Source organism: Monodon monoceros, unplaced genomic scaffold, assembly GCF_005190385.1.
Source record: "Monodon monoceros isolate NGI ecotype Baffin Bay Population unplaced genomic scaffold, NGI_Narwhal_1 Super_Scaffold_4, whole genome shotgun sequence".
Classification (NCBI taxonomy): domain Eukaryota; kingdom Metazoa; phylum Chordata; class Mammalia; order Artiodactyla; family Monodontidae; genus Monodon; species Monodon monoceros.
Window position 1 is genome coordinate 50,224,204 of NW_021703781.1, and position 22,225 is coordinate 50,246,428.

Genomic DNA, 22,225 nt, shown 5'->3' on the forward strand with positions numbered 1-22,225 from the left:
AGATATGCTTAAAATTTCTTGAATGTATCATATATTTTATTCCCTTGGTCCTCTGCACATGCTATTCTTTCTGCTTGAAATACAGCCTAATTCTGTCTTTAATGATTATGCCTTGATGACAAATTTTTCAGATAATTTGATATAATACTCTCCTAAGTCACCAGGGACATTGTCTCCTTACCCTTAGCATCTAGTAGGTAATTCAAAATCAGAACACTTTTATTCTGTATTTTTAATGTATTTGTCTTTGCCTCCTGCTCAGGATTGCAAACTCAGGCCTCTAATCCAGAGAGAGGACTAAAGTGGGCTGGAGTTGGGACTGTAATACATTTGGGAGTGAATACTTGAATAATGGTAGTAACCTAGAGCAGGGTTTGGAGAACTTTTTTTGTAAAGGGCCAGATGGTAAACATTTTTGGCTTTCAGTAGTTTTGTGGGTAACTAATCAACCCTGAACTTTGCCATTGTATCCAGAAAGCAGTCATAGACAGATTGTAAACCAGTGAGCCTGATTTTGTTCTAATTAAACTTTATTTAGACATTTATAAAAACAGGTTGCTGGCTGGAGTTGGTCCACGGTCTGTAGTTTGCCAGCCTCTGTACTAGAGGACTTCGTGAATTTGGACTTAGTCTATTCAGATAAGCTTTAACTAAAAAAAAAAAAAGCTGGAAGATTTAGGAGTAAATATCCCAATTTTTAAGTGCTACTAATGATTTCAGAATTTTGTAAGATGCTATCGGCTTCATTCCCTATGAATTCATGGCATGATGGTGTAAAGAAAATAAAAGACCTGAACTGTAAAAAAAAAAAAAAAAAAAAGATTCTATGGGCTTAATTTTGTCTGAGGTCCACCTGTATTTAATTACCTTCAAGGCTTATCCCCATTTCCTGGCATAAAATCAGAACAAGAATAAATGTTTTTTCAATAAATGAATGAACCACATTCATTGTTATTTTGTTTTTGTTTTCTCAATGTTTTAGGAAATTTTGTCTGTGGCTAAGAAAAGTAAAAAGGAGAATGAGGTAAGAGATTTATAATAGATATTAAATTTAGGAGTCATATTTGCTTCCCTGATCTCTTAATCACCAGTGTACATTTTTTCTCACTAGTTATCCTATTTCTTAGCTTTTATTAAAAAAAATAACCATTTGGCTTTTTTTATCCTAACATGCTTCTTATATATCAAGTTTAGGTGGTCTATTGCATGTTCCTTAGTGTGTAAATATTAATTTATGGGTCTTTGGGAGTATAGCAATGATGCAAGTAACTGTAACCATATGGATATATACATTCCACATGTATATATTCCATAGCTTGTGGAAGCCCTGAGGGATACTTTAATTTTATTTCTGGCCTTCAAGATTTTCTTTGGTTCTGTTTGGGAAGGCTTGATTTTACTCCCACCCCTAACCCCTCATTTTATGTAGAGAGGTTCCTTGTTACCTGAGTATTACTATCCAAACCCCTATAATTACAAGATTTATTCTTTGTTCAGTATAAGGATTTGTTTATGATGCAGTTATAACCCAACTATGTTTAATGTAAATAAGATTAAGTAAGCATATTTTTAATAAATATTTAGTTGCATTTTTAAAGATAAAGCCCAATCTAATCTTCTACCACAATTTACTATGGAATTGACATTTTATAATATACAATAAAGCAACATTGATCTTGTGTTCATTCGGAAGAATTCTGACAAATGTATACATCTGTGTAACTATTATCCAAATCAAGATTTAGAACCTTTTCATCATGGTAGAAGGATCCCTTGTATCCCTTTCCAGTCATTTCCCCACCCCAAACCTAAAGGCAACTGCCTCTTTTGACTTCTATCATAGTAGTTTTGCCCAATTTTTTAAAAAACTTCTATTACAATCTAGTTTTCATACAAACGAAATATAAATATGTATTCTTTTATTTCCTGCTACTTTTCATTCAGCGTGGATAATAATCATTGATGTTGTTGAGTTTGTTACTAGTCGGTTTCTTTTTATTGCTGAGTAGTATTCCATTGAATATTATAATGTCTTAATCCATTTTCTTCATGAGCATTTGGATTGTTTCCACTTTGTGACTATTCTGAATGAGGCTGCTATGATAATTTGTGTAAAGATCTTTGTGTGGGCATGTTTTGATATTTTTTCTGTATATACCTAGGAATGGAATTGCTTGGTCATATGGTAAATGTAATTCAACTTTATAAGAAAGTACAGATCTTTTTCCAAAGTGAACACACCATTTTACTCTATTGCCAGCATTTCATGTTGTTAATCTTTTTGATTTTAGCCGTTCTACTGAATGTGAAATGAATCTCATGTAGTTTTATTTTGCATTTTCTTAATTACTAATGTAGAGTTTATTTTCATGTTTGTAATGGCTGTTTATATGTTTTCTTTTGTAAAGTTTCTGTTCATATCTTTTGCCCAGTTACTGGGTTATTTGTCGTTTTGTTGATATACGAGTTCTATAATCTCATTGTTGTCACATATATAGACTGTATTTTCTTTAAGTTCGTGGCTTGCCTACTCATTTTCTTAATGATATCTTTTAATAAGCAGAAAATATAAAATTTTGTAGTAGCCCAAATCATTACCTTTTTTCTTTTGGTGGTTAGTGCTTTTTTGTCTTGTATAAGAAGTGTTTGTCTATCACAGAATTATCAAGTTATTCTGTTTTCTTATGAAAGCTTTATGGTTCTGGGTTTGATGTTTAGGTATATCATTTCATCACTGATTTTATGTAGGGAGTGGTGAAACTCAAGTTTCCTATTTTTCCAGTTGAATATCCAGTTGTGGCATCATTTATAAGACTTACCATTTGTAAGACTTCCCTTTGAATTGACTTAATCCTTGTTTTCATTTTCTTGGTATGGAGTTGTGGACATAGCTAACCAATAAAAATCTACCATTGGTCATAAATTGGTGCTGTGTCACAAACAGATAAATTGACATTCTTAAGTTTGATATAGTGAGTTTTTAAACTGTATTTACTTTGCCCCTTTGCCTGTAGTGAAAGTAATTACTTAGATGAAAGTAAATATTTTTATGTTCCTTGAAAATAATTTTTTTAACAGACATTATCTGTTATCCTTCCTATGGATGAAGGAAATTATTAAGAAAATAGTTTAATAAATTCTTGGGTAGCACATTTTAGAGGTTTGGAAGGGATGTTTAATTGTAAAGGTCATTTCAGAAGTATATGCCTGTTATATGTAAGGGTTATTTTCAGAAGTGTTTGTTGTTTTTTTTTTTCCAGTGGCTTTGAATTTGTGGGGGAATGGAATTAACTGTCTAGAGGGTTTTATTAAACATGTAGCTTTATTTTTTCATACCCAATGATTATACGACTGGGCAAATTTTGATTAGCAGTTACATTTTCTGAATGGAGGGTAGCAGCATTATTATGTATTAAACTTCTAATTAAACTTTTTTCTTTACAGGATGAAAGCTCCTCTTCTAATCTCTGTGTAGAAGATCTTCAGAAAAATAAAGATTCAAATAGTAAAATTAAAGATAGGTTATCTCAAACGGTTAGGCAAAATACTAAATTCTTTTTTGACCCAGTTCGGAAATGTAATGGACAGCCAGTACCCTTTCAGCAACCAAAACACTTCACAGGAGGAGTGATGCGATGGTACCAAGTGGAAGGCATGGAATGGCTTAGGGTAATGAATCCTCAATTTTAATACAAGATATTGGTTCATTTCTATATGATAACCTATTAATATGATGTAACACAACTTGAGTTGTTCCTTCTGTGTTTCACTATTATATATAAAACAAACACTTCTGTGTAAATACTTATTTTCTAACTTATTTACCCAGAGTAAATTTTTGAAAGTGAAAAATTATCTTATTCAAGGCTACCAACATTTTTATGGCTTTGATAACTGAGTTCCCACAAGTGTTATTATAACTTACAGTGTAAATATGTCAGTCTCATCATAATTATCATCTTTGGGTTAAAAGAAGAAATAAACTTACTGCTGATTCAATAGGTGTTTATGTCAGCATTTAAATACAGTGTATATTATTTTTGTCCAGATGCTTTGGGAAAATGGAATTAATGGCATTTTAGCAGATGAAATGGGATTGGGAAAGACAGTTCAATGCATTGCTACAATTGCATTGATGATTCAGAGAGGAGTACCTGGACCTTTTCTCGTCTGTGGCCCTTTGTCTACACTTCCTAACTGGATGGCTGAATTCCAAAGATTTACACCAGAAGTAAGACATGTTTCCTTTTGTTAAATATATTATCATTACAAATGTTTTATTGTTTTGTTGACTGAATTAAGTTATAGATCTCTTACTAAAATTATGTTGATTTCTGTGTAGCACTATATCTTATTTGACTTATCTTTCAGTCTCAGCAGTACCTTCTCTAAGTTTATATAGAATAAACTAAGTTTCCATAGTAATCTCAGACATCTTGCCTAAAACATCCCTGGGTGGTTTTTAGTGCCTTGAATAATTTGACTCACCTGAGATAGACCTGGGTAGAATTTATTTTTAATTCTGTTCATTCTTATTATGGTGTTTTCCTTCCATACTTATGCATTTTAGCCACATCATTGCCTTATGAGAAGTATATATTCCAAAAATAACTTCGCCATCTCTCTCACCTTACACTCAGTTTGGTTTTATGGCTTTTTTATCCTCCCATAGTAGCCCAATAATTTATTAGAATTGATTGACTCATTTTGTTATAGAAATACAGAACTAAAGTTAAATTATATTTTTTCTTTCAGAAATGATTAACTTTATATTTCACAAATTGTTGTTATTTACATTTTGTTCTAAAGTTTGTTATAAATCAATATAAAATCTTTTAGATTCCTACTATGTTATATCATGGGACCCAGCAAGAACGTCGAAAATTGGTAAAGCATATTCACAAACGGAAAGGGACATTGCAGATTCATCCTGTGGTGATCACTTCATTTGAGATAGCCATGAGAGACCGAAATGCATTACAGGTATGAATGGTCTTATTGGATTCTTTGTAATCCATAAATTACATTTTTCTTAAAACACTTTGTCACCATCCAGTAGCATTTGTTTGTTTATTTTTTCTGATGGAAGTAATAGATTGCATTGTGCATATTCCTTTAGAACCTGGAGGTTTATATTAACAGAAAGATTGATGGGCTTCCCTGGTGGCGCAGTGGTTAAGAATCTGCCTATCAGTGCAGGGGACACGGGTTCGAGCTCTGGTCCAGGAAGATCCCACATGACGTGGAGCAACTAAGCCCGTGCGCCACAACTACTGAGCCTGCACTTTAGGGCCCGTGAGCGACAACTACTGAACCTGTACGCCACTTTAGGGCCCATGAGCCACAACTACTGAACCTGTACGCCACTGAAGCCCCTGTGCCTAAAGCCGTGCTCTGCAACAAGAGAAGCCACCACAGTGAGAAGCACATGCACCACAACGAAGAGTAGCCCCCGCTTGCCACAGCTAGAGAAAGCCCACGCTCAGCAATGAAGACCCAATGCAGCCAAAATAAATAAATTAAATAAATTAAAAAAAAAAAAAAAAAAGAACGATTGAGATGAAGGTTGTAGTCTCTAACAAGAAAATTAAAGCCTTTGGTACTTTAATCTATAGCCACGACACCATTTTATTTATTCATTTTTTAATTTTAAAATTAAAATTTTTTTCCTTGTTTTCTTTTTTTAATTTAATTTTTTTGGCTGCACCGCACAGCATGCAGGATCTTGGTTTCCCAGCCAGGGAGCAAACCCGTGCCCCCTGCAGTGGAAGCGCAGAGTCCTAACCACTGTACCACCAGGGAATTCCCTCCACAACACCATTTTAAAATCAGCCAGACATAGACCTAATCTGTGAATGTATTACAGATGTCTCTGACAAGTGCTTTAAGTATATAGAACTTATCCATTTAATTTTAATTAAATAGTGGAATATATGAAGACAAGTTGTTTTTTACTATCTTATGGACCTACTATGGCATAACATTCCCATATCTGTTTTTCTTTGTGTTGTAGCTACTTATTTATTAGTGCCCAAGTTATTGTAATGCAGTTGGAAAATGGACTTCTCATTGCCTCTCTCAGTTCAGTTTTTGGTGTTTTTTTTTTTTCTTCGGTACGCGGGCCTCTCACTGTTGTGGCCTCTCCCGTTACGGAGCACAGGCTCCGGACATGCAAGCTCAGCGGCCATGGCTCACAGGCCCAGCCGCTCCGCGGCCTGTGGGATCTTCCCGGACCGGGGCACGAACCCGTGTCCCCTGCATCAGCAGGCAGACTCTCAACCACTGCGCCACCAGGGAAGCCCCATTTTTTGGTGTTTTGAACTTCTTCCTCACTGCTCCACGTATTTCACATACAGTTCTTTACTGCTTTGTTTTACTCTGACCAGGACAGTTGACCCTTGAACAACATGGGGGTTAGGGGCGCCAACCCTATGTGCAGTAGAAAGTTTGCATATATTTTATAGTGGGCCCTCCATATCCGCAGTTCCGGATATGGATTCAACCACTCATGAATCATGTAGTACTATACGTGGTATTTATTATTGAAAAAAATCTGCATATGAGTGGACCCGTGCATTTCAAACTTGTGTTGCTCAAGATTCAGCTGTATGTAAGATTTTACTTGTGTGCTGGTAGAACTTTGGAATGTGGTTTGCAGTTATGTCTTCACAGTAAAAGTAATACATATTGCATGTAGGAAAAAGTAGTGTACAGAAAGACCTGAAAGCACTTGTAATTCTACCTGAGAATTACTACTGCTGTGTTATATAACTATTGTTAGCATATAGGTATAATTTATAAATATGGTAATACTTTATGTTGCTTATTGAAACACCTGTTTTCTACTAAATAATATAACATGAAGATCTTCTAATTATTTTGATTACCATAGCCAGACCATATTGAAACAATAAGCTTCCTTGTCAATTCCATTTGCCAGTGGCTAGAATTTTTGTAATTTTCCCTTTCACTGAATTTTTATTATTATATCAAGGATCCTAGCTTTAGGGGTTGATGGCATTGGGGGTACAGGACTCCTATTCCTGAATGGCAGCAGAAGTAAATGAGTCCATTTACTAATTCATTTATCAGATTCCTCATCATTTCTGTTGCACTGGGTTTTCTTTTTTGCTTATTCATTTATGAAGGATGTTGTATATTTTGTTTCATTTTTTTAAGGTAGATATAGTGAGAGATTATTCAGGCTATCTGATTTGTTTGCCTTATTATCAGAAAAAAAGTTCCAAGGTTTTTATTAAAGAAGTCATAATATTATTTTAAGCTATGAATGTATAAAGTAAAATGCAAAAGATGTCCCATTTCATACTCTTCCCCCAATTTGCCAATCCCATTATCCAAGGATACCTACAGTTGCCAGTTTGGTACTTATATTTCCCAGAAATATTGCATATTTCTGTATTTTTACACAGTAAAACAGAGGAACTTTAAGTTTGCTTAATCAAGATAAAAGAGCACAGATATTAAAGATGAGAAATTAAAACAATTTTCATGACAATTTAATGAAAGTAAATGGTTAGCTTTCTGTGAAAATACACATTACCAAAATTAGCTCCAGAAGAAAGGAAAAACCTAAACAAACCAATAACTATGTAAGAAGTTGAGAATACCATCAGATAATAAAAAGTGTCAATCTCAGATGTGGGCTTCAAGAATGAAAATTCTAACGATATTTAATGTTTCAGAGCATATAGAATTAATAAAGTCCTTCAGTTCTTTTTTTAGGACTGCAAGATAACACTAATTAAAACTCAACAAAGCATTAGAAAGGAAAAGTACAGACTGCTTTGACTAAAGAATGTGAATGGAGAAATCTTAAATATATAACAGCAGGTGGACTTTATTAGTTCAGGACCAAGTGAGGTCTGTTAGAGCAACACAAGTATATATCAGTTTTAGGAAATTAATTCATTCTCTTAGTAGATCAAAGGAAAATATGATCATCTCAATAGGTATAGGAATACCATTTGATAAAATCGAACATTCGTTCATAATAAAGAGGTTTTATCTTTAAAATTGCTTTTAGGAAAAATTGTGAGATCATCATATAAAAAGTTTCCCCTGAATTCCTTTTCTAGAATTGCTACTGGAAATACTTAATAGTAGATGAAGGACACAGGATTAAGAACATGAAGTGCCGCCTAATCAGGGAGTTAAAACGATTCAATGCGGATAACAAGCTTCTTTTGACTGGTACTCCTTTGCAAAACAACTTATCAGAGCTTTGGTCATTGCTGAACTTTTTGTTGCCAGATGTATTTGATGACTTGAAAAGGTAGGTAAGCGGTTATTTAATTATTTCCTATGTTTTTCTAACTGTCTCAAAATCTGTGCTCATAGTTTAAATTAATTTCTATCTTCTAGGTAGCTGGATTAAAGTGATAGCTTTTGGCCAGTTCTTCGTGGTATATATGTTCTGCTCTTTTTATTTTATTTTTTCCAGTTTTATTGAGAAATAATTGACATATCACTGTATAAGTTTAAGATGTACAGTATGACGGTTTGATTTATATGTATTGTGAAGTGATCACCACAATAGGTTTAGTTAACATCCATCATCTCAAATAGATAAAATGAAAAGAAAAAGTTTTACTCCTTGTGATGAGAACTCTTAGGATCTACTCTTAACAACTTTCCTATATATCATAGAGCTGTGTTAAGTGTAGTCACCATGTTATACATTACATACCTAGTGTTTATTTACTTTATAACCGGAAGTTTGTACATTTTAACCACCTTCCTCCAATTGCCCTTCCCCCAAAAGTATGTTCTACTTTTTTTTTTTTTATGTTCTACTTTTGACACAAATTATGAGAGGAGATAAATAAAAGATTATCTTAAAGTTTTTATTGCATTGATTAATTAGAGACGAACTGTTTTATGCTGCCTTAAAAAAATTTTTTTTTTTTTTTTTTTTGGCCACACTGCGCGGCTTGCGGGATCTTAACTCCCCGGCTTGCGGGATCTTAACTCCCCAACCAGGGATCGAACCTGGGCCCACAGCAGTGAAAGCCCCAAATGTCTTAACCACTGGTCTGCCAGGGAATTCCCTGCCTTAACATATTTTTATAAAGCTCCTTATTGTCTTAACTTTGTGAAACACTTTCAGGTGGATTTTTCTCACAAACGAGATAGAGAGGTTGAAGGGATAGGGGTTGATACATCCCCTGTCTCACACATAAGAAAACCCAATGTCAAGTTATTAAAAATATAACTAGTTAATGCCAGAGTCAAAAATATAACCAGGGTCTCCCAGTTTCACCCTCATGCTTTTTACTCTAGAAACTGTTTGAATCTTAGCTTATATCATAAAAAGCAAAAATAAACATAGTTTTCAGAAAATCATTAGTATACTCAGAATGGAAGAGTAAATAATCTTACCAGACATTAAAAATAATTAACATAGAAGTTTCAAAATCAGGAGGGCAAAATAATTGATTTACGCTTACTTTGGCATCAGTGAAGGAAGAAAATTAATTTTATATGGGAGAAAAACTTTTAATGTTTTATTTTGAGAATGTATTCCACCTCTGGTGACCAGATATTAGCCCAAGGCCAGCTGTCTTAGGGAACATTTATTAAAAGGCAAGATTTCCAGGTCCTATGCATTTCCACTGAGTTAGAACACTGAGGGAGGAGCTGGGAATCTGAATTTATAAAATGTGCCTGAGGTGATGAAATTTTGGAAATATCTGATATAACTACTGCATTAATGTTGTTGGCATTTTTCCCAATTGTATTTACTGACAATATAGCGTTACGTAGAGTAGACATGCTTATATTTAATAGCTCATGTTAATAGGGTTGTTTTTTTTTTTTAATATTGTGAAGAACTAAGGATATTAATAGATATCATTATCAGGGTACATATATGTTGAATTTTAAAAACACTGTAGTGGGTCACATTTTTACCTAAAGAGAGAGATCATGTGGCCTTGATATTCAGAGATAGTTTTCATTTCTTTAACTTTATTAAAATGTTTCATAAAATGTGTACCTTAGGATGTGGGGGCAGTCTGGCTGTGACATCTGTCACCCCACTGATCGCTAGGGTTGATCTGGCTGACCTGACTGGCTAGGCCAGTGTCCCCTTCCTCCCATGGGACATGTGCATTCCTCCTGAAGCTACGTGCTTCGTCGTAGAGGATAACATTCCCCAATAGAGGAGGACCCATCTCAAGGTCCATTTGTAGGAGAACATGGGATAGTCACGCTTCCAAGACTCCAGACATATCCTAATGAAGTCTGCCTTTAAAAAGAGGAAAAAGGGGGGCTTCCCTGGTGGCGCAGTGGTTGAGAGTCCGCCTGCCGATGCAGGGGACACGGGTTCTTGCCCCGGTCCGGGAAGATCCCACATGCCGTGGAGCGGCTGGGACCGTGAGCCATGGCCACTGAGCCTGCGTGTCCAGAGCCTGTGCTCCGCAACGGGAGAGGCCACAACAGTGAGAGGCCCGCGTACCGCAAAAAAAAAAGGGGGGGGGTACTTTAATGTTTATTTGATGTTCATACTATTGTTAAGATAATATATTTATTGGAATCTAAAAAAAGAAATGGTTCTGAAGAACCTAGGGGCAGGACAGGAATAAAGATGCAGATGTAGAGAATGGACTTGAGGGCATGGGGAGTGGGAAGGGTAAGCTGGAACGAAGTGAGAGAGTGGCATGGACATATATACACTACCAGATGTAAAATAGATAGCTAGTGGGAAGCATCCGCATAGCACAGGAAGATCAGCTCAGTGCTTTGTGACCACCCAGAGGGGCGGGATAGGGAGGGTGGGAGGGAGACGCAAGAGGGGAGGGGATATGCGGATATATGTATATGTATAGCTGATTCACTTCGTTATAAAGCAGAAGCTAACACACCATTGTAAAGCAATTATACTCTGATAAAGATGTAAAAAAAAAAAAGATAATATATTTATAAATCAGAAAAATGTTCCCTTTAAGAAAATATCTGCTTCATACACAGATTAATACAAAGTTGAAAATGCAAAACATATATCATGTTAATATAACTGATTTATGTGTTAGGTTAACTTGTAATAATTTTTTTATTTTACAGCTTTGAATCTTGGTTTGATATCACTAGTCTTTCTGAAACCGCTGAAGATATTATTGCTAAAGAAAGAGAACAGAATGTATTGCATATGCTGCACCAGGTTTTGACTTTTTTCTTATTCTGCTTACTAGACTCATAGAATGAAAAAGGAACCCTAGAAATTACCTGTTCAACCCATTGTGGTAGAATTTGAAAAGTGAGCCCCCCACCCCCAAATTTAACTTACTCTCCTGCCCTTTTCCCTCCCCTAGAGGTCTCATGGTGTTACAGCAGAAGTAAAGTGCTTTTTAAAATTTTGTCCTTTTTCACGTATACTCATTTTACCCCTAATGGTTACTGACATGTTTGTCAGCCAAAAATGAAAATTTTTATGCAGTGTTTGCCAATAATAGTTGCATAATTTACTTACTTGTATGATCCATTCTACTGTTTTGTACAAACTCCATTTATCCTTTTTTTTTTTCTGTACGTGGGCCTCTCGTTGTGGCCTCTCCCTTTGCGGAGCACAGGCTCCGGACGCGCAGGCTCAGCGGCCATGGCTCACAGGCCCAGCCGCTCCGCGGCATGTGGGATCCTCCCGGACTGGGGCACGAACCCGTGTCCCCTGCATCGGCAGGCAGACTCTCAACCACTGCACCACCAGGGAAGCCCTATCCTATTTAATCTTTCAAAGGTCTCCTAGTTTTCATATGTGGGCCTGAAAAGCTTCTCAATTGTGCTTTGACAATTTTATTCAAAATCTTTTTGAAAAAGTTTTTTTGACTTTGAAGTGAGACAGTACGTAAATCAAAGTAAAAATAATACTCCAAATCATACTTCCCCAAATCATTTGCACGTTTTTTCTGATACTTGCCTGTAGGTATATTTGTGTCTGGGCCGCTGTCTACAGATACTTTTTTCTTAAACTACTGGTAATGTTCTCTCTTTCTCTGGAAAATTAAAGTCTCTCTATGCTTGGCTCTATACCTTTGAGGTATTTAAGTACAGAGCCCTAATCTATATGTAAATTAACTACTAATTTAAAGGTAAGGCTATAAAGGATATAAAATGATTTTTTTAAGTTGATTTTCTTTTAAAAACCTAAGTAGTTTAATAATGATATAATTATCTATTGCTTCTCTGTTGTTTTATAAATGTGGAAATCTCTTGTCATCATAGCTGATGAAGGAGTGGTTTTAAGTCTGAAGTTTTAGAACTTATAGAAGGAAACTTTTCATGCCTATTTTTCTGGATCAGTTGATTTTTTGGTTTTCTACTAATTCGAAACCTCACTTTTAAAAACTGTGGGCTATAACTTTATCCCTAAGAAGTACAGATATCACCTTCTTATTTCAGCTTTTTAAAATATTCAAGTTATACTAGAATTTTTGAAAAATTAATAAGTTGTGAAATGTTACAGATAAACGCTATGAGTTTGTCATGTGGTGGTTTTTGGTCTGGAAAATTTCAAGGAAATATTTTATATCACCTTTTGAGATGTGATAGTTTTATATAGGAAGAAAAGAGGAAGAAGGGGTAAAAGGGTATTTGGGGAGAGTATTCCTTGAAAATACAAAAATGTTTAATATTTATATATGTTTATTCATGTTTAAATTTTAGATTTTAACACCTTTCTTATTGAGAAGACTAAAATCTGATGTTGCCCTTGAAGTTCCTCCTAAACGAGAAGTAGTTGTTTATGCACCACTTTCAAAGAAACAAGAGATCTTTTACACAGCCATTGTGAACCGTACAATTGCAAACATGTTTGGATCCAGCGAGGTAGAGTGTGGATTTGAAATAACCTACCTGTAAATGACAGTTGGCGTAGAAAATTTCATGGTTGATTTCAGTCTTATATAAGGCTCATCACCTGTTTTCATGACTTGTTGAGGGTGAATTTCTAACTGGAGTATAAGGCATAAGGCCAGTAGCAAAAATTGTCTCCTAGTGATTCTGTGGTCCTACTAAAATTCACGTGATGGTTCCTGCATTGATTGCTTTATAGTCATCTGAAATACTGTCTGGGGATGGATTTGGAAATACATTTGAACAAGCACACAATATACTAAGGGCTTGCCAACTAGACCAGTCACCCCAAATGTACAATCCCTTTACAGCAGGTTGTTGGTAGCCAAAAAATTTAATAAAATCCTCTATTTGAAAGAAATATCTTTTTTAGTTACCCCACTATATTACAAGAAATTGAATTGGAATGTGATTATCTTATAACTAAAGATTAGAAGACCCTTAAATTTTGTTCAGATGTCCAGATATTTGACTGTTTGCCATGGACCTGTGTATTTCTTTTCAAAGTATTTATGATTACGCATTTCTGTTTTTGTACAACCATTAGACTGTTATCCCATTTTCTTTTTTTTGTTTTGTTTTGCGGTACGCGGTCCTCTACTGTTGTGGCCTCTCCCGTTGCGGAGCACAAGCTCCGGACGCGCAGGCTCAGCGGCCATGGCTTACGGGCCCAGCCGCTCCGCGGCATGTGGGATCTTTCCCCGACCGGGGCATGAACCCGTGTCCCCTGCATCAGCAGGCGGACTCTCAACCACTGCACCACCAGGGAAGCCCCCATTTTCATTTTAATTAAAGGGAATCTCTGGCTTTTTAACTGTTAGAAAATTAAAGTAGTTGCCTATTGGAAGGAATTTCATTGCAGTATTATACCAATCCAAAGAATTAACCTCTGTAGTGCAGATATGTGGAGCTTCATTTCAGCCCAAAGCTATTAAATTCCTTTATATAAGTTCAGAAGTTTTATCCATCCTTGATTTTTTCCACTGATATGAATGCATTAACTCTGATTCCAGATATTGTCATCAGTGTTAAAACAATTAAATTTCCCAGGATAAAATTTACATTTGGCTATAGTTTATGGATCCTTGATTTTGTGCCTTTGGAAATTATTAAACTTGATGATGACAGACAAAATTATTTTTTTCTTGATATGTTAAAACATTTTGTACATAAAAATATTATATACCCTACTTTGTGTGTGTGTGTGTATAGAATTTAAGAGTATAGCTTTTTTTTTAAGATTTTTAACATCTTTATTGGAGTATAATTGCTTTACAATGGTGTGTTAGTTTCTGCTGTATAACAAAGTGAATCAGCTATACGTATACATATATCCCCATATCCCCTCCCTCTTGCGACTCCCTCCCACCCTCCCTATCCCACCCCTTTAGGTGGTCACAGAGCACCAAGCTGATCTCCCTGTGCTATGCGGCTGCTTCCCACTACATTTGGTAGTATATATATGTCAATGCTACTCTCTCACTTCGTCCCAGCTTACCCTTCCCCCTCCCCGTGTCCTGAAGTCCATTCTCTACGTCTGCGTCTTTATTCCTGTCCTGCCCCTAGGTTCATCAGAACCTTTTTTTTTTTTAGATTCCATATATATGTGCGTTAGCATATGGTATTTGTTTTTCTCTTTCTGACTTACCTTACTCTGTGTGACAGACTCTAGGTCCATCCACCTCACTACAAATAACTAAGAGTATATATATAGCTTTTTAAAAAGATATTTCTTTAATTTATTGTTTTAGAAAGAAACAGTTGAGCTGAGTCCCACTGGACGACCAAAACGGCGAACTAGAAAGTCAATAGATTACAGCAAAATAGATGATTTCCCTAATGAATTGGAAAAACTGATCAGCCAAATACAGCCAGAGGTAGACCGAGAAAGGTGTGAGTTTAAAAATAAATTTAAGTATTCTTTAAACTGCGATTTTTTTCTTTTCTTTTTTTTTTTAATGTCTCATTCATGGATTCTGTATTTTGTGCAGAGCTGTTGTGGAAACAAATATCCCTATAGAATCTGAAGTCAATCTGAAGCTGCAGAATATAATGATGCTACTTCGTAAGTGCTGTAATCATCCATATTTGATTGAGTACCCTATAGACCCGGTCACACAAGAGTTTAAGGTGAATACTATTTAATAATATACTGTTTTGATGTCTGTAACTTTTTATGTTGGGTGAAAGTGTCATTTTTTTTTATTATTACTTACAGTAAATACTGTTATATGAAGATTGTCTTCTCCCCCCAAATTCAGAGAACTTTATGAATGTTAGAATAAAGGTGGTTTTCTATATGTAAGCTAACTAATATTTTTATTTATATATTTTATGTAAACAGCTAGGAATCCTAAATTTCGAGTGATATTGGAAATATAAGTTTTTAAGTAACACAGTTGATTTCCACTCTGTGTTTTAGTTGCTGTCTATTTTGGAGATTGTTGTCACCTTTTCAGTATTCCTTTTAATTAGTATTCAGCTTGTCAAAATCAGTCGGGCTGCTCATTGTTTAAATCTCAACAGATAGCCACAGAAGAGAGCAAAAAGTTATGTTGATTTGTGGGCTTTCAGATTAAATGAATGAAAGTGCTTTCTTGGGCAGTTGATGGAAAAACAACCTAGTAGTAAAGGAAATCAGTTCTCAGTAACCCTCAATAACCCTGTTTTGTACTAGTTTACAGCAGGGTTCCTTACCCTTGTCAATATTGACATTTTGGGCCAGATAATTCTTTGTTAAGGAAGTGCTGTCTCGTGGACTGTAGGCCATTTGTCCAGCATGTCTAGCCTGTAGCCACTAGATGCCAAAATATTTCCCTCCCCCAGTTGTGTCAACGTGTAAAGTATCTTGCAGGCACTGCCAAATATACGCTGGGGGTGGAAGGCAAAACTGCCCCTATTTGAGAATCACTGTTTTATTAAAGCTTTTCATTGAGTAAGGAAGAAGATAATCTCTGAAGGTAATTAATATTCACCAGAAGGTTAAAAATTTCATTTTGGATACTTAGGTTGCTTATAAGCTCTTATACTTTCTTTAATTTCTACTGAGAGTTTTAGCAGTAATTTTCATACGCATTTGGTTGAAAGTGTACTCAGTTATAAAGAATAAACCTCAACATTAAGTAAGTTTGAACTTAATGTTCTGTTATACAAAGTTTTGGGGAGAGGTGTGGGGAGGATAGATTATACACTTAAACTGAATTTTGTTTTTTGTGAAATCATTGGTTTTAAATTGTAGAGTATGTCTTTCCTTGAGTATGTCTTTCCTTTTCCTTTTTTATCTTCTGATAAAAAAGATCAAATAACAAGGTCAATTTAAAAAGTTTTATAGGGACTTATTTGTCATTGAAAATTAAACTGTTAACATGTTTTTTATTTTAACAAAAACAGATTATTAGTAGTTGTTGTGACAATTTCTTTTTTCCTTTCTTTCCCCACTTTTAAGATTGATGAAGAGTTGGTAACAAATTCTGGGAAATTCTTAATTTTGGATCGAATGCTGCCAGAACTAAAAACCAGAGGTCATAAGGTATGGTACTTTTGATTGGATTTTTGGTTGTTTAATTATTCTTCATTAATCAGTATAGATACTAAGATATATTTAAATTTCAGGTGCTGCTTTTTTCACAAATGACAAGAATGTTGGACATTTTGATAGATTACTGTCACTTTAGAAATTTCAACTTTAGCAGGCTTGATGGATCCATGTCTTATTCAGAGAGAGAAAAAAATGTAAGACTGCTTATGTCATACATACTTAATTCTTTTTTGTAACTCCTGTCTTGATTTCTGAAGTAATGTTCAAAATTGACCTAGGGACTTCCCTGGCGGTCCAGTTGTTAAAGACTCTGCACTTCCACTGCAGGGGGCACAGGTTCAATTGGGGAACTAAGGTCCTGCATCGCGCATGGCACGGCCCAAAAAAAGAAAGGGACCTACATCCTAGGGCCTCTGGTTTATTGCCACAACTTGGGCAATAGGCATGATCATGATTTTGTTGTTTCATGGGAGTTGAGTCTGATAATTTTATCTCTTTCCACCAAATTGGTCATTTTCAACTTTATGTCTGCTGTGGCTTTCAGTATTTATTTATCCCACATCAAAAGTCCTGTGGATGGGGGCTTCCCTGGTGGCGCAGTGGTTGAGAGTCTGCCTGCCGACGCAGGGGACACGGGTTTGTGCCCCGGTCCGGGAAGATCCCACATGCCGCGGAGCGGCTGGGCCCGTGAGCCATGGCCGCTGAGCCTGCGCGTCCGGAGCCTGTGCTCTGCAACGGGAGAGGCCACAACAGTGAGAGGCCCGCGTACCGCAAAAAAAAAAAAAAAAAAGTCCTGCGGATGCTTAAGAACTCACACCCAGCTTGAAGAATGCTGGCTTATTATATCCCTTGGGACACCACTGCCCTCCCCTTTCCTTTGCTGGTAAACAAACGGTTATAAGATAGCTGCTTAATATGCAGCTCTATATCCACATTCCAGGCAGGAACAGTTTCTTTCTTTCTTAATTCCTTATGTTTACATCCCTTTTGCTTTTAGATGCACAGCTTCAACACAGATCCAGATGTGTTTATCTTTTTAGTGAGTACACGAGCTGGTGGTCTGGGCATTAATTTGACTGCAGCAGATACTGTTATCATTTATGATAGTGATTGGGTAAGTTGGAAGTGTAGCAATATACTGATTATATTTCCATTCTGAACTTTTAATCTTTCATTGTACACTTTGTAATTTCATTTTTCTGTTTTGAAAAGGTATCCACTTTAAGATGAAAATCATTTCTTTGTCAAGTGTCCAGTATGTAAAGACTTGAACCTACTTTATCATTGAAGTCACTCTAGCAGTCTAAATTGAGTTAAGGCACTTAAATAGTACCTTAACTCAATTTTAATCAGAATCTTTTTAAACAAAGATTCTGATTGAATCATGCTTATTGACTTTACCCACATAGTATGAGTTTAAATAATTTTAACCTTAAGCTGTTAAATGTTATTTTTCTTTTTAACTTTAAGAACCCCCAGTCTGATCTTCAGGCCCAGGATAGATGTCATAGAATTGGTCAGACAAAGCCAGTTGTTGTATATCGTCTTGTTACAGCAAATACTATTGATCAGAAAATTGTGGAAAGAGCAGCTGCTAAAAGAAAACTGGAAAAGTTGATCATCCACAAAAGTAAATAACATTTTGTAGTACTTTCTCGCTTAAGTTGTCTATTGTGTGTTGTGAATTTTTGTTATTGTTACTTTCTTTATAAAAGAAATAGGGGCTTCCCTGGTGGCGCAGTGGTTGAGAGTCCGCCTGCCGATGCAGGGGACATGGGTTCGTGCCCCAGTCTGGGAAGATCCTGCATGCCGCTGGAGCAGCTGGGCCTGTGAGCCATGGCCGCTGAGCCTGCGCATCCGGAGCCTGTGCTCCGCAACGGGAGAGGCCACAACAGTGAGAGGCCTGCGTACCGCAATAAAAAAGAAAGAAAGAAATCAGTGCAGGATTTAAATAGGCAGTGGGGAATTTGGAGCTGTGAAGACCTAAGCTGGGTTGGTGTGACCATAGACATAATGAAAAATACTAGTGTCTAAAATGAGGAGCAATGGGGCAGTGAAGAGTATGAAGTATACTTTTAAAGTGCCATATCTTAAACTGTCATGGGGATTGACGTGATGTTACTGATTATTCTTTTTTTCATTAAAGAAAAAGAAACTTTTTATTGAAGTATAGTTGATTTCTAATATTAGTTTCAGGTGTACAACATAGTGATTCACAATTTTTATAGCTTATACTCCATTTAAAGTTATTAAAAAATAATGACTGTATTTTTATAAAGTCATTATCTGTGCTGTACAATATCTCTTTATTGCTTATTTATTTTATACATAGCAGTTTATATCTCTTAATCCTCTACCCCTACCTTGCCCCTACTTCTCCCCACTAACCACTAGGTTTTTTCCTATATCTGAGTCTGTTTTGTTATTCATCTGTTTTATTTTTTAGATTCCACATATAAGTGATAACATACAGTATTTGTATTTCTCTGACTTATTTCACTAAGCATAATCTCTAGGTTCATGCACGTTTCAAATGGCAGAATTTCATTCTTATTTATGACGAATAATATTCCATTTTGTATTTTTCTTTAACCATTCATCTTTACCCATTCATCTGTTGATGGACACTTAGGTTGTTTCCATATCTTGGCTATTGTAAATAATGCTGCTGTGAACATTGGGATACAAGTATCTTTTCAAATTATTATTTTTGTTTTCTTTGGATATATACCCAGGAGTGGAATTGCTGGATCATATGGTAGTTCTATTTTTAGTTCTTTTAAGGAACCTTCATACTGTTTTCCCACCATTCCCACCAACAGCATACTAGGGTTCCCTTTTCTCCACATCATTGCCAACGTTTGTTATTTGTAGACTTTTTGATGATAGCCATTCTGACAGGTGTGAAGTGATATCTCACTGTGGTTTTGATTTGTATTTCTCTGGATGGCGATATTGAGCATCTTTTCATGTGCCTGTTGGCCGTGTATAGATGTTCTTTGGAAAAATGTCTATTCAGGTCTGCCAGTTTTTTAATCAGTTGTTTAGGGTTTTTGATATTGAGTTGTATGAGCTGTTTATAATATTTTGGATATTAACCCCTTATCAGACATAGAGTTTGCAAATATTTTTTCCCATTCAGTAGGTTGCCTTCTCATTTTATTGATGGTTTCCTTACTGTACAAAACATTTATGTCTGACTAGGTTACATTTGTTTATTTTTTTTGCTTTTGTTTCCCTTGCCTGAGGAGACAGATCTAAAAAATACTGCTAGGATCAGTGTCAATATATTGCCTGTAGTTTCTTGTAGGAGTTTTATGGTTTCAGGTCTTAGTTTAGGTCTTTAATTCATTTTGAGTTTATTTTTGTTTATGGTGTGAGAAAATGTGCTAGTTTCATTCTTTTATATGTAGCTATCCAGTTTTTTGAAGAGACTGTCTTTTCTTCATTGTATGTTTTGCCTACTTTTCATAGATTATTTGAACATAAGTGCTGTGGGTTTATTTCTGTGCTCTCTATTCTGTTCCATTGATCTATGTGTGTGTGTGTTTATGCAAGTACCATGCTGTTTTGATTACTGTAGCTTTGTAGCATAGTCTGAAGGCAGGGAGCATGATTCCTCCAGCTTTGGTCTTTTTTCTCAAGATTGCTTTTGTTTTGGAGGGGTCTTTTGTGGTTCCATACAAATGTTGGGATTACTTGTCCAGTTTTTTGAAAAATGCCATGGGTATTTTGGTAGAGATTGCATGAAATCTGTAGATTGCTTTGGGTAGTATAGACATTTTAACAATATTAATTCTTCCAATGCTTCTTTCACCTCCTTAGTTAAGTTTACTCTTAGATATTTCATTCTTGATGGGATTGTTTTTTTACTTCTGCTTTCTGTTAGTTAATTATTAGTGTATAGAAATGCAACAGATTTCTGTATATTAATCTTGTATCCTGCAACTTTGCTGAATTCATTTATTAGCTCTAACAGTTTTTTGTGGAGACTTTAGTTTCTTTCTTGATATGGTATTGTGTCATCTGCAAATAGTGATAGTTGTACTTCTTCCCTTCCAATTTGGATGCCTTTTATTTCTTTTTCTTGTCCGATTGCTGAGGCTGGAACTTCCAATACTGTGTCAATAGAAGTGATGAGAGTAGCCATCCTTCTCTTGCTCCTGATTTTCTAGGAAAAGCTTTCAGCTTTTCACTGTTGAGTATGATGTTATTGTTAATGTTTATCCTTTTTTAAAAATAAATCTATTTATTTATTTTTGGCTGCGTTGGGTCTTAGTTGCTGCGTGTGGGCTTTCTCTAGTTGCGGCGAGCAAGGGCTACTCTTTGTTGAGGTGCACAGCCTTCTCAATGCGGTGGCTTCTCTTGTTGTGGAGCACAGGCTCTAGGCGCGGGCTTCAGTAGTTGTGGCTCGCGGGCTCTAGAGCACACGCTCAGTAGTTGTGGCGTATGGGCTTAGTTGCTCCGCGGCATGTGGAATCTTCCCAGACCAGGGCTCAAATCAGTGTCCCTTGCATTGGCAGGTGGATTCTTAGCCACTGCGCCATCAGGGAAGCCACTACTGTTTTTGTGTGTGTGTGTGTGGTATGCGGGCCTCTCACTGCTGTGGCCTCTCCTGTTGCGGAGCACAGGCTCCGGATGCACAGGCTCAGTGGCCATGGCTCACGAGCCCAGCCGCTCCACAGCATCTTCCCGGACCAGGGCACGAACCCGTGTCCCCTGCATCGGCAGGCGGACTCTCAACCACTGCGCCACCAGGGAAGCCCTACTGTTTATTCTTGATAAGAGATTTGTGTGCCAAAATGCTTTAAGAACACTTCCAAGCCTCTTCTTGCAAGTAAAATGTATTAAATATTAGAATATTAAAGGTATATTGAAGTAGTGCTACAATAAAATCTGTTTACTTTGTTGAACCTACTATTTCAAAAATATTTGACTCCAGTATGCCCTTTTCATAGTTTCAATAATAGAATATTAAAAACACAGTATTTTTTTTTTTTAATCTAGAAAAGATTTTGAGGATAGGGAAAGTGAAGTGGGTGAGGCATTGGCATTTTATGTTCTGTTCCCTGGTATTCCTTGGAGTTCTGCTTTTATTTATTCAATATAAAATTCTGTTTGGATAAATGGCTTGATGGCTGCCTTAAGAAAAGCTGAAAGTCATATATAAGTTTTGAAGCCTAGAAAAATCATAATAATGTTGAAAATTGCTATCATTTTATTTTATGCTACTTTTCTACTTGCAAATACCTTCTCCAGTATATCTGATTTTGAGGGAAATTGTGGATTAGGCTTTAGACCTCTTTGATTTGATGGAGCATTCAGATTGCAGTTAGAATTTCCATTGGAGGAAAAAGGAACTTGGTCCTAATAAGATGTTGTGCAAATTAAATTTTTTTCACCTGTGCTGCTTTTAGGGACTTGAATTATGAAATAAATTCTGTTTTGTTTTGAATTTAGTTTAAATTAGGTACAGTTTATAGTTTTATTTCCCCAAGTTTTACTTTTAGTAATTTTAGAGATTAATCTCAGAGAACAATTTGAAAGGAACTTTTAAAATGCTGGCAATGTTTTATTGAGGTATTATATACATACAGTAAAATTCCCAGCTAAGTGTACAGCTTGATGCCTATAACAAGTGTATATACTCAATTAATTATTATCCAGATCGAGGTAGTGAACATTTCCAACATCCGAGAAAGTTTCCCTTTCTAGTCATTTCTGAGGCTCCCTTGCCCCTCACTAGAAGGCAACCACTATTCCAATTTTTGTCATATAGGTTAGTTTTTCCTGGATTCACTTGTATGTATTCTTATTTTG

At 36.0% G+C, this 22,225-nt stretch overlaps 1 protein-coding gene across 3 annotated transcripts in view; it reads left to right on the forward strand.

Moving 5' to 3' along the window:
* Positions 1 to 22,225, forward strand: part of HELLS (helicase, lymphoid specific) — a 40,786-nt gene that overhangs the window by 13,276 nt on the left and 5,285 nt on the right. Inside the window, exons 7-19 of one of the 3 annotated variants that reach the window (XR_003790546.1) lie at positions 983 to 1,024; positions 3,445 to 3,669; positions 4,049 to 4,231; positions 4,840 to 4,983; positions 8,097 to 8,293; positions 11,083 to 11,179; positions 12,679 to 12,840; positions 14,619 to 14,758; positions 14,859 to 14,997; positions 16,313 to 16,396; positions 16,480 to 16,599; positions 17,403 to 17,519; positions 17,961 to 18,035. Coding sequence is in view for 2 of the 3 variants with exons in the window: in XM_029201075.1 (XP_029056908.1) it covers positions 983 to 1,024; positions 3,445 to 3,669; positions 4,049 to 4,231; positions 4,840 to 4,983; positions 8,097 to 8,293; positions 11,083 to 11,179; positions 12,679 to 12,840; positions 14,619 to 14,758; positions 14,859 to 14,997; positions 16,313 to 16,396; positions 16,480 to 16,599; positions 17,403 to 17,519; positions 17,876 to 18,035 (1,810 nt within the window). In the remaining variant the exon portion in view is untranslated. Of the gene's footprint in view, positions 1 to 982; positions 1,025 to 3,444; positions 3,670 to 4,048; positions 4,232 to 4,839; positions 4,984 to 8,096; positions 8,294 to 11,082; positions 11,180 to 12,678; positions 12,841 to 14,618; positions 14,759 to 14,858; positions 14,998 to 16,312; positions 16,397 to 16,479; positions 16,600 to 17,402; positions 17,520 to 17,875; positions 18,036 to 22,225 lie in introns of all 3 variants that reach the window. The other 2 variants (XM_029201075.1, XM_029201076.1) reach the window with 2 other exon arrangements.